The sequence below is a fragment of the Hordeum vulgare genome, chromosome 7H (genome assembly GCF_904849725.1).
Source record: "Hordeum vulgare subsp. vulgare chromosome 7H, MorexV3_pseudomolecules_assembly, whole genome shotgun sequence".
Taxonomy (NCBI): Eukaryota; Viridiplantae; Streptophyta; class Magnoliopsida; order Poales; family Poaceae; genus Hordeum; species Hordeum vulgare.
Window position 1 is genome coordinate 62,638,518 of NC_058524.1, and position 11,665 is coordinate 62,650,182.

Below are 11,665 nucleotides of genomic sequence, written 5' to 3' on the forward strand. Positions count from 1 at the left end.
TTGACTGATTCTTTGTACGTATTAAATCTACATGCAAGCCCTGTTAAAATAGAAGACCTGTGAAATTTTGAACTGCATTTTTATAGGATAAAACCATCTTTATTTGTATCGTAACTATAAATTCTCAAATTATAGACATTTTTTATAAATTAAAAGCGTGTGCCGTGTGGTATTTCTTTCTCCCGTTGCAACGCATGGGCCCTTTTGCTAGTAAATACCAATCGCCTCTCCCTTGCCCACGGTTACCTTCAGTCGCAGTGACTTCCACCGCACCATCCCGGCGGTCCACAGATCTCCTCCAATTCGAAACACCTTAGCCACCGCCATTAATCACCATGTCCAGCATCTCGGGCACACACATTACGGTCACGGCATAGCCTACGCCTGCCTACCATGGACACCTCGTCGTTGTCTACCCCCGCGGCGCCGCCGCCGCCGCCCACGCACTCCGTGCTCGACACCATCCAGAACAAGCTGAGCCCCGGCGTGCTCCTCATCGTGGCCATCCTGGCCATGGTGTTCTTCATCTTCGGCCTGCTCAACCTGCTTGTGCAGAACATCCTCCGGCTGCGCCGCGCGCGGCGGCACCGCCTCCGCGTTGCCGCGGGGGACGTCGACGGCAGCAGCCCCACGGCGCTCCAGGGCCAGCTCCAGCAGCTGTTCCACCTCCACGACGCCGGCGTCGACCAGGCCTTCATCGACGCGCTCCCCGTCTTCGTCTACCGCGCCATCCTCGGCGCCGATGCCGGCCACCGCAAGGGCGGGGGAGACCCGTTCGACTGCGCCGTGTGCCTGTGCGAGTTCGCCATGGACGACGCGCTCCGGCTGCTGCCCACCTGCGGCCACGCCTTCCACGTGCCCTGCATCGACGTCTGGCTGCTCTCGCACTCCACCTGCCCGCTCTGCCGCGGCAGCGTCCTCGCCGCCGACCTCTCGCCGGCGTCCAGCCCGGTGGTGCTCGTCTTGGAGTCCGAAGGCCGTGCCTCGGAGACGCCGGGTGGAAGGGACGAAAATGAGAATGAGGCGTCCCCGAAGGCAGAGGAGGTCGTCGAGGTGAAGCTTGGCAAGCTCCGGTGCATGGACGGCAATGGCGGTTCAGGGCATCTCGCCGCCGATCAAACCGCTAGCAGAGGCGAACTCGGACGGAGGAGGTGCCTGTCCATGGGATCCTACGAGTACGTGATGGACGACCACGCCGCGCTCCGCGTCGCCATCAAGACGCCGGCCAAGAAGCCCCCGAGATCGAGGCGCCGGCACGCGCTGTCGGAGTGCGACTTCGGGAGCGACGTCGCCAAGAAAGGGGCGTGGGAAGCGGCCGTGCAAGAGGCCGCCGCGCCGGCGATCGCCGGAGCGCGTCGCGGCGACGACGCGAGGCTGAGCAACAAGGACAGCTTCTCCGTGTCCAAGATCTGGATGGCGCGCGGCGCCAAGAAGGAGGACGGCCGGATACTGGCCGGCGGGAGACGCTCCGTGTCGTTCCGGTGGCCGGCGATGGCCGAGGCGAGCAGGAACGAAGGCGCCGACGACCGTGAGTGCCGGGACGTGGAGTCGCAGTCAGCAAGCTTCGGCAGCAGCGGCGCCCCGTCCCTTGCGGAGGAGAGGCTGCCGCTCGCGCGGACGAGGACGGCGCCGCTCTGGGCCGCCGGCGGGTGGCAGCCGAGCAGCAGCGCCGGAAGCCATTCCTGAGCCGCGTTTGATTTTTGCCCGTCTTCTTCTTGAAATTCAGTTGGCACGTTGAACACAGGAGATTGATTCGTTTTTCTTGGTGTCCTTCCGTTCTTTTGAATTGTTCAGATTGATTACAGGAATTGCGTTGTTTGACGTAATACTACGACGAATTGGCGCACAGAGAGCAGTGTAAAAACACATTCTCGCATGATTGTGACTTGAATTGTGAGAGAGGTTCAAAAAGTTTTGTGGAGCATGCATACATAATCTATAGTGATTTGCATAACAAAGTAGTACAGTACTGTACTCTACAATAGAATTGAGCAACTTAGAAGCTACTCATGAGCAAAAGGAAACATGGTTGTACTTTCTGAAGATAGATAGATTTTTCCAGATCAGATTTGTCAGGTAAACTGTTGTGGTTAACATTGTTTTTGAGATTTGTCACGTCCCTACAGATTAAGAAACTGATCGTTATGTCTCCGCTGTCATAATTAGCATTCAATGGTGTTGTTGGTGGCGCGTTTGACTTGGAAAGAAGATCAGGTGCCTGCCGGTGCATGTGCCGATGTGCGCCCGCATGTGACGAGGAGAAGGTGAGAGGAAGCAGGAATGGACGCTTCGAATTCGTTTCTTAATCCCCATGTTCGGTTGGCCTTGGTTTTCGTGGAGGTGAGCTGTTCTCCCAACGGATCAAGGTGGTGGTGGACTCACAGTGCTCCGTATCGCATTACATTTAGAGCAAATACAATAGTATAGCCAGCTGCTGGCTATAAGCCATTGACATGTCATCTATAGCTTATTTTATAGCCAACATGTATAATAGTTCGTTGCAAAAGTATATTACTTCTTTATTATATGGTCCACCTTTCATACTCACAAAATGCCTAGGAGCACGTGCTAGAGCTGGCTCTTAGGCCCTGTTTCTTTAGAGCACGGTTAATAGTATAGCCAACTGCTGGCTATAAGCCATCTTATAGCCCACATTATAGCTAGCTTGTACAATAGTTAGCTACAAAAGAGTACTACTTTTATCATATATGGCCCACCTTTCATTCTCACAAAGCATCTAGGAGCACGTGCTAGAGCTGGCTCTTCACGAAGAGCCCGCTTCCCCTCTCTCTCCTCTTCTCTCTCATCCAACTCAAGAAAAATATAGTATTTTAATCCTTACAGCCTGCTGACTGTACCTTACTGTACTTGCTCTTAAAAAGTCCTAGGACTTTTTTTAGTCCCAACTAAAAAGTCTCTAGTCCCTACCCGTTTCTTTCCAATGACTAAACATGGACTAGAGGTTATTAAATGACATGCAAAAAGACCATGTTACCTCTATTAATATACTAGAAGTTATTAAATGACATGCTAAAAGTAGGGGCATTGTTGGGAAAAGAGTCAAAAAAGTCCCAAAAAGTCCCTCCCATAGGGACTTCTTCCATTAGTCCCAAATACCCCCTTTTAGTCCCTAAAAGTCCATCATGTTTCTTTCACATGGGACTAAAAGGGACTTTTTTTAGTCCCTACACCAAAAAGTCCCTGGAAAGAAACACCCCCTTAGCTAAGAGCCCGCTTACCTTCTCTCTCCTCTTCTCTTTACTCTAACTAAACAAAAATATATTAGTTTATTCCTTATAGCCAGCTGACTCAGCTCTATTGTACTTGCTCTTATAGGCTGTTGTTGCAGGCGGCAGTGGTTGCGCTCGCATGCAGTTCCACTTCTTCCACCAGACGCTGTTTGCAACAGTGAACTGTGAGGCTGTACTGAAGCGTGTAACGGTCGTCTCTGGTAACCCATACTCACTCCTTTATGGTTTAAAGGATTTATGTCAAAATTTTCCGATTTTCATTATAGTATGCTTATTTTGAGTTCAACTGGATTAAAGCCTTACATTATATTTAATTCATAGAGATGAAAGAAAAGGAATTAGCGGTCATGCATGTACTCCATGCAATTCTAATGAAAGGGGAGGTGCTACAATTATTGCTTTGGATGTGACAAATATTTTTTTGGCCAGTTAGAACTAAAGTCATTTGCTCACAATGCATCTTGATTGATGGGATTTTAGATTTAAGCCCTATAAATCGAAAAGTAGCAGTTTTCATATAAATCTCTCCCTACTTTACTATGACATATGAGTCACATCTATCAATGGCTAATTTCTATTTTCTATCGCTCACGCGTCCATGTAAGACATCAGCGGGGCTTCGATGACTGAATGAGCGGGTGGTGAGACAGCGGTATTGTGGCGCGGGCAATGATTGTCGGGCGAGCAGCAATTGTGGTGGCGGTCCAGCGGTCATTGGCGAGATGTGGCATGGGTTGAAAAAAATATTGAAAGAGTTGCAACTCTCCTTCTATTTGAGAAGAAGATGGGGGTGTTTGAATATACTTTCTGTCTTAGCCATTCAAAAGTATTTATTACAAATTTGTATTCTCATCCAGACTTAGGTTATCTCCTAATCATTGACAATAATTACTTCGCATATTACCTTAGTCTTGAGTCGAACTTTCTAAACTTTGACAAAATTTATACAAAAAATATCAACATCCACAATATCGGAGCAATACCATTAGCATTCAATGTATTTTCATATCATATATATTTGTTATTGTGGAAGTTTAGATTGTTTTCTACAAACTTTGTCAAACTTTATGCGGGAAAAATAAAATGGAAACTCAACCTTCTTTTGGTTAGACACTTGGCTACACCAACTGCCACTAGCAAACCTCTACACAACTTCATCGAACCGAATATTACAGTCTCAACGATCAATGGCGGAGCCACCTCCCAGCGACCCCTTGCGGCTGCCCGGGCTAGTACAAAGAATTGATACTAAGCACCAGTGGTAATCTATGGTTAAGAATTATTTCTTTGGGCAAGAGGCAGCTCACACTGTCACACTTCAGTCATGCCAGGGCTGCATTTATGGGCTGGCTCCGCCACTGTCGATGATCATGTAGTGTGGTGTACTATCTAACCTTTGAAAATAGTCTAACCCATGTTGCTTCAATTAGGGATGAAAATAGAGTGGAAACTTTCCTATTTTCGACGGGAAAACGGAAATGGAGAGAAAATATGGACACAAAGTGGAAATTTGCCTATATAGGGAGTTTGCCCTTCTAATCACCACAGATATGTTTGTGCTGCACAAGTAAAAAAAATAAGAACAGATGATATATTATAATACAAAAACATGATGTTTTTATTAACATGAACAGCGGATTAAATTTGTTAGTTTACTTGTGTTTTTTCTATTGTTCAAGGGGTTTTTATGTTTCGGTGAACATCCGCTTTCATTGTCGTCTTCGCACCGTGTTCTCTATGTGTTCGTTTCGATAGTATCTGTCTCCGTATTTGTTAGTACCTAGTTTTGTTTGTTTCCACTTCGTTTTCATTTCTAGCTTCCACGGAGTTGCATTCTCGTCTGTCTTTATTGCAAGACTTTTAATTTGAAGATGGACCACACGATCACTTCCTTATCAGAGGAGTCCCCTTCTTCACCAAACATGCTTAGAACCTCCTCATGCTAGAAGACATCAACGACCAAAATGGCGATACCATTTGGTCATCCATTATGCCCAACAAAGTAAACGTCTTCGGTTGGCTGCTCTTCCACGACAAGTTAAACACCAGAGTAAACCTACACCACAAGCATATCATTGACTCCCATGCATGCCATGTGTTATTGCCACCTCAAGAGTCCATATGCAACTTCCTATGATGCCCCTATCCCTTAGGGTTTGGCACTGCACCAGGATGACGACATCAAATGCCTTTGGGAACTTGAATCGGTGCTCATCTGTCTACAAGAAGATTGGCACTCCGTCGACCATCCCGTGGAAGTTCTGGGATGCCATGAATGCAATGGGTCCTTCGTAACATCGACCAACACAACACTACTAGCTACGACCAAAAGATGATTGACAACTTCACTTTGTGGCCTCCGGTTTGGAGAAACAAGGCATAAGAGCATCTATAGCTGGACCCCTATATCCTCCTCAAACGTCCGAAATGGCCTCTCGGTCAGTGTCCGGTCAGAAAAAAGTTGACTCAATCGGACCCCCCGCCCACTTCCTTCCTAAACGTCCGGATTGACCGGCGCCCCTCATATCCATCTCAAATGTAGGAAGGATATGAGGGATCGCAGACGTTCCCGGTCAGTCCGCCACATAGGATGCGAGCCCACATCGGATCACCTTTTCTCTTTTATTATTCATTTTTTTCTTTCTCTTTCTTTTAGTCCACCAACTACATGCAAGTGACCGGACGTATGAGAAAATAAATAATAAATACGGTTGCAAGTATAAAAAAATAGTGTCTCAAAACGGACATTACCGATGGTGCGTCTACGGGCGCTTAGGGGTCATATTTGCTAAGTTCGTGTGTAGATGCTCTAAGGATGTCGTCGTCTCTTGGTGACTGTACCTATGTTCGGGTATAAACATGACTAAGGGGTTGTTTGGTTTCTAGACATACCTAGTCATACCTCATCTTAGTCAAGTTTTACCAAGTTAGGTGGGTGTTTGGTTCTTGTCACACCTACGACAATAATTTTTATATAAACAGTGAACCCCACATGTCATAGACACAAAAAATGTAACAAGATTTCCTTAGGCAAGCAAAAGTATGACTAACAATTTAAACAACTTGAGTAAGGCAAATGTGACAAAAATAACGTGACAATATATGATAAAGATAGTCACAATTCAAACAGCCCCTAAGTAACATACTTGTCCTTTTGGCAAAAACAAGTTACGTGGCCAACATGCACACGATTGCCAGCGAGAGAAAAATATATTGAAAGCACTTATCTAATTTTAGTTTTAACGCGGCCATGTTGGAGAACAAGTATTTATAGTATTTGATGCACAATTTTCCAAGAATATACGCACACAAATTTAGACGAGGAACATGTGTTGCTATATAATTTAAAATTTTAAACAACATGCCCTCTCAGATAACACACATCAGGAGACCGCCATTCTGCTCTTACAATGAAACATAAGCAAAAAACAACAAAGAAGAACAACAAAACGTAAGAAAAAACCAGAGAAAAAACTGTTGGGGAACGTCGCATGGGAAACAAAAAATTTCCTACGCGCACGAAGTCCTATCATGGTGATGTCCATCTACGAGAGGGGGTTTCCGATCTACGTACCCTTGTAGATCGCACAGCAGAAGTGTTAGTGAACGCGGTTGATGTAGTGGAACGTCCTCACGTCCCTCGATCCGCCCCGCGAACCGTCCCGCGATCCGTCCCACGATCCGCTCCGATCTAGTGCCGAACGGACGGCACCTCCGCGTTCAACACACGTACAGCTCGACGATGATCTCGGCCTTCTTCATCCAGCAAGAGAGACGGAGAGGTAGATGAGTTCTCCGGCAGCGTGACGGCGCTCCGGAGGTTGGTGGTGATCTAATCTCAGCAGGGCTCCGCCCGAGCTCCGCAGAAACGCGATCTAGAGGTAAAACCGTGGAGGTATGTGGTCGGGCTGGCGTGGCAAAAGTTGTCTCAAATCAGCCCTAAAACCCCACTATATATAGGAGGGAGGGAGGGGAGGAGGCAGCCTCAAACCCTCAAGGTTTGGCCGAAATTTGAGGTGGAGGAGTCCTACTCCAATCCTACTTGGAGTAGGATTCCACCTTCCCACTTGGAAACTCTTTCCACCTTGTGTTTTTCCCTTCTCAAACCTTATGGGCCTTAGTGGGAACTTATTCCAGCCCACTAGGGGCTGGTTTATCTCTTCCCATAGCCCATGAGACCCCTTGGGGCGTGACACCCCTCTCGATGGTCCCCGTCACCCCTCCCGGCACTCCCGGCACACTACCGATGAGCCCGAAACTTTTCCGGTAATGCCCGAAAACTTTCCGGTAACCAAATGAGGTTATCCTATATATCAATCTTCGTCTCCGGACCATTCCGGAAACCCTCGTGACGTCCGTGATCCCATCCGGGACTCCGAACAACATTCGATAACCAACCATATAACTCAAATACACATAAAACAACGTCGAACCTTAAGTGTGCAGACCCTGCGGGCTCGAGAACTATGTAGACATGACCCGAGTGACTCCTCGGTCAATATCCAATAGCGGGACCTGGATGCCCATATTGGATCCTACATATTCTACGAAGATCTTATCGTTTGAACCTCAGTGCCAAGGATTCATATAATCCCGTATGTCATTTCCTTTGTCCTTCGGTATGTTACTTGCCCGAGATTCGATCGTCAGTATCCGCATACCTATTTCAATCTCGTTTACCGGCAAGTCTCTTTACTCGTTCCGTAATACAAGATCCCGCAACTTACACTAAGTCACATTGCTTGCAAGGCTTGTGTGTGATGTTGTATTACCGAGTGGGCCCCGAGATACCTCTCCGTCATACGGAGTGCCAAATCCCAGTCTTGATCCATACTAACTCAACGAACACCTTCGGAGATACCTGTAGAGCATCTTTATAGTCACCCATTTACGTTGCAACGTTTGATACACACAAAGCATTCCTCCGGTGTCAGTGAGTTATATGATCTCATGGTCATAGGAACAAATACTTGACACGCAGAAAACAGTAGCAACAAAATGACACGATCAACATGCTACGTCTATTAATTTGGGTCTAGTCCATCACATGATTCTCCTAATGATGTGATCCCGTTATCAAGTGACAACACTTGCCTATGGTCAGGAAACCTTGACCATCTTTGATCAACGAGCTAGTCAACTAGAGGCTTACTAGGGACAGTGTTTTGTCCATGTATCCACACATGCACTGTGTTTCCAATCAATACAATTATAGCATGGATAATAAACGATTATCATGAACAAAGAAAGATAATAATAACTAATTTATTATTGCCTCTAAGGCATATTTCCAATAAAAACAACTCTGCGCAAGGCAACACGGCGGTTTTAACATGGTGCAGAACACGGATTGTGTTGTTTGTTAAACGATAGGCTAGAAGTTGTGTAACGTGACAATTGTGTCGCGGTGTATGTGTGCATGCGTCATTGTAATCTTGTGCAGGTTGAGTTTGTTAGATACATCCCCTAGATCCTTATCTTGTATAGTCTTGGACTAAGGGTCAAGATACAGACCACCTGCCCAACAACCTGTAATATTTCTCCTATATAAACACGCACTCGTTCCTACCAGGAGGCACACGATTCATCTCTTTTCTTTCATGGTATCGGAGCCTACCTCGGATCATCCATGGCAAGCTCCTCCTCCACAAATTCCTTCTTCTTATCTCCGTTTGCACACATCGCAACCGAGAAACTTACGAGAGGGAACGAGGCCCTATGGAGGGCCACCGTGCTCTTAGCTATCAAAGGGGGCGGATGGCGGCCTTCCTCGACGTGGAGCAGACGGCTCCACCCATGACCATTGAGGTCACCGCCGACGACGGCAAGACCAAGGCCAAGGTTCCAAACCCTGAGTTTGGTCTGTGGTACGCACGGGATCAGCAGGTTTTCTCCTACCTGCAAACCACGATGTTCCGCGAGATGGCCGTTCAAGTGGCGACTTGCCACATCGCAGCTGAGCTGTGGAACACAATGAGGGGATGCTGGCATCGCATACCCGTGCGTAGACCATCAACAGTATCACCTTGGCAAATCTTCAGAAGGGCAACTCCACCATCATAGAGTATGTTGGAAAGGTTAGAACCCTTTGTAATGACCTAATTGCTTCAGGAAAGAGCATAAATGAACAAGAAGTGGTCTCCCACATCCTTGCTCGGCTCGACAAGGAGTTCGATCCGGTGATCTCTGCTATGTTCTCCCAGGTCAAGCCTGTCAAGGTCCCGGAGTTATACTCACAGCTCCTGAACTTTGAGACCCGCATGAATATTCGTGGCGGGTCCTCGCAGTCATCTGCAAATGCGGATGCACGTGGACGCTTCAACAAGAACGGTGGAAGTGGCGACCGTGGTCGTGGCTGTGGTGACGGCGATGATCGTGGCCACGGTGGAGACAGCGGACGTGGCCGTGGTGGCCACACTGGAGGAAACGACAGTGGCAGTGGGAACTACAACAACAATCCCTCTTCCAAGCCAACGTGCTAGATTTGCAACAAGGTCGGACACCCTGCGTGAAAGTGCTGGAAGCGCTATGACTCCTCCTATCAAGGGGAGACGAGCATTCGGCAAACATGGTTGCCCCTCAGTACGGGGTAGACACAATTGGTATATGGACAGCGGTGCGGCTGATCATATCACCAGTGACCTAGAGAAGTTGTCCGTCCGGGAAAGGTACACTGGCAACAAGCAAATCCACACCGCTAATGGGTTAGGTATGTCTATTGATCATATTGGTCATGCAACTATTTCCATCCTGGATCATGATCTCCATCTTAAAAATGTTCTTCATGTTCCGGAAGACACCGAAGATTTGATTTTTGCAAGTAAACTTACTCTTGATAATGATACTCTTATTGAAGTTCACCCTCACTTTTTCTTATAAAGGATCTGGAAACGAGGAGGGTTCTTCTTCGTGGCAGCGGTAGAGGAGGTCTATATCCTGTCAAACACACAGGGACAAATGTCCATAAGCAAGTGCTCAATGTCACCAGACCATCTTTGGATTGGTGGCATCGATGTTTAGGTCATCCATCTTCCATCATTGTTACGAAGATCCTTAGTGAAAATAAACTCCCGTGTGTTAGTAGTGATGAAAATAAATTTGTATGTGATGCATGTCAAAAAGGCAAAAGTCACCAACTTCCCTATCCAAAATCTTTGAGTGAATCTAAATTTCCATTGGAACTTATCTTTTCTGATGTGTGGGGTTCTGCTATTGAAATCGTAGGACGAAAGATATATTATGTGAGTTTCATCAATGATTTTAGCAAATTCACATGGATCTATCTCATCAAACACAATTCTGAAGTTTTTTATAAATTTCATGACTTCCAAAATCTTGTTGAACGATGATTTGATCGAAAAATCCTTGCACTTCAAACTGATTGGGGAGGGGAGTACGAAAAACTAAATTCTTTCTTCACCAAAATTGGTATATCTCACCATGTCTCGTGCCCCCATACTCATGAGCAAAATCTGTCGGCCGGAAGAAAACATAGGCACATCGTCGAAGTTGGGCTATCCTTGCTTGCTCAAGCTTCCATGCCTTTGAAGTTTTGGGATGAGGCCTTTATTGCTGCAACCTACTTGATAAATAGGGTGCCAAACAAAATTATAAATCATGAAACACCTCTCACTAGATTATTTGGTGAAACTCCAAATTACTCTGCCCTTCGCATCTTTGGTTGTGCGTGTTGGCCCAATCTTCGCCCCTACAACACCCACAAGCTCCAATTTCGCTCCAAACAATGCGTTCTCCTCGGCTATAGTAATCTTCACAAAGGCTATAATTGTTTAGACATCTCCACTGGTCGTGTCTATATCTCTAGGGATGTTGTGTTTGATGAGCACGTTTTTCCCTTCTCCACCTTGCACCCTAATGATGGTGCCCGCCTGAGGGCCGAGATCCTCTTATTCCCACCGGAGCTACTCAATCCTACTGATCATGGGGGCGAAATTGTTGATGATCATATGATTAAGAGTACTACTAATCCTACTGAAATGGTGTAGGAAACAGTGCAGGAAACGACGATAAAACTGCAACAGAAAACATAGTTCTTGTTCATGATTTTATGTAGCAGATACACCCAAACCACTCTGGCACGAGACACGGAGCAGATTCTCCTGCTGTCGTCGATCCCGAGAGATCTGGCGACGTAGACCCTGGAGCATCTTCGGATCCCCACGCAGATTTTCCTGGCGCGCACAGCCCGCCTGCAAGCGACACGCGGCCTGGACCAGGCGCGCTGTCGGGCGGAATCATGGCTGGCACGCCTCCGACACGCAATGATGATGAGTCGGCAAAGTCTCCCGGCGGTCCGTCGACACGAGGGCAATTGCGGTCTCCTGGGCATGTGTCGCCTGTTCGGGGACCCGCGACGTCACCATCACGAGCGCACACTCCCACTCCCGACCGTG

The 11,665-nt window shown here is 47.2% G+C and overlaps 1 protein-coding gene across 1 annotated transcript; it reads left to right on the forward strand.

Annotated features, from left to right (window-relative positions):
- The first annotated feature begins 216 nt into the window (after positions 1-216).
- On the forward strand, positions 217-1,848 carry LOC123411399 (putative RING-H2 finger protein ATL49). Its single transcript, XM_045104337.1, has one exon. The coding sequence runs from the start codon at positions 394-396 to the stop codon at positions 1,684-1,686; it is 1,293 nt and encodes a 430-aa protein (XP_044960272.1). The 5' UTR covers positions 217-393; the 3' UTR covers positions 1,687-1,848.
- Positions 1,849-11,665: the final 9,817 nt, after the last annotated feature.

What these genes read in the sequence shown, in the direction of transcription:
- LOC123411399 (XM_045104337.1), top strand. Translation starts at nt 394, where the DNA reads ATGGACACCTCGTCGTTGTCTACCCCCGCGGCGCCGCCGCCGCCGCCC.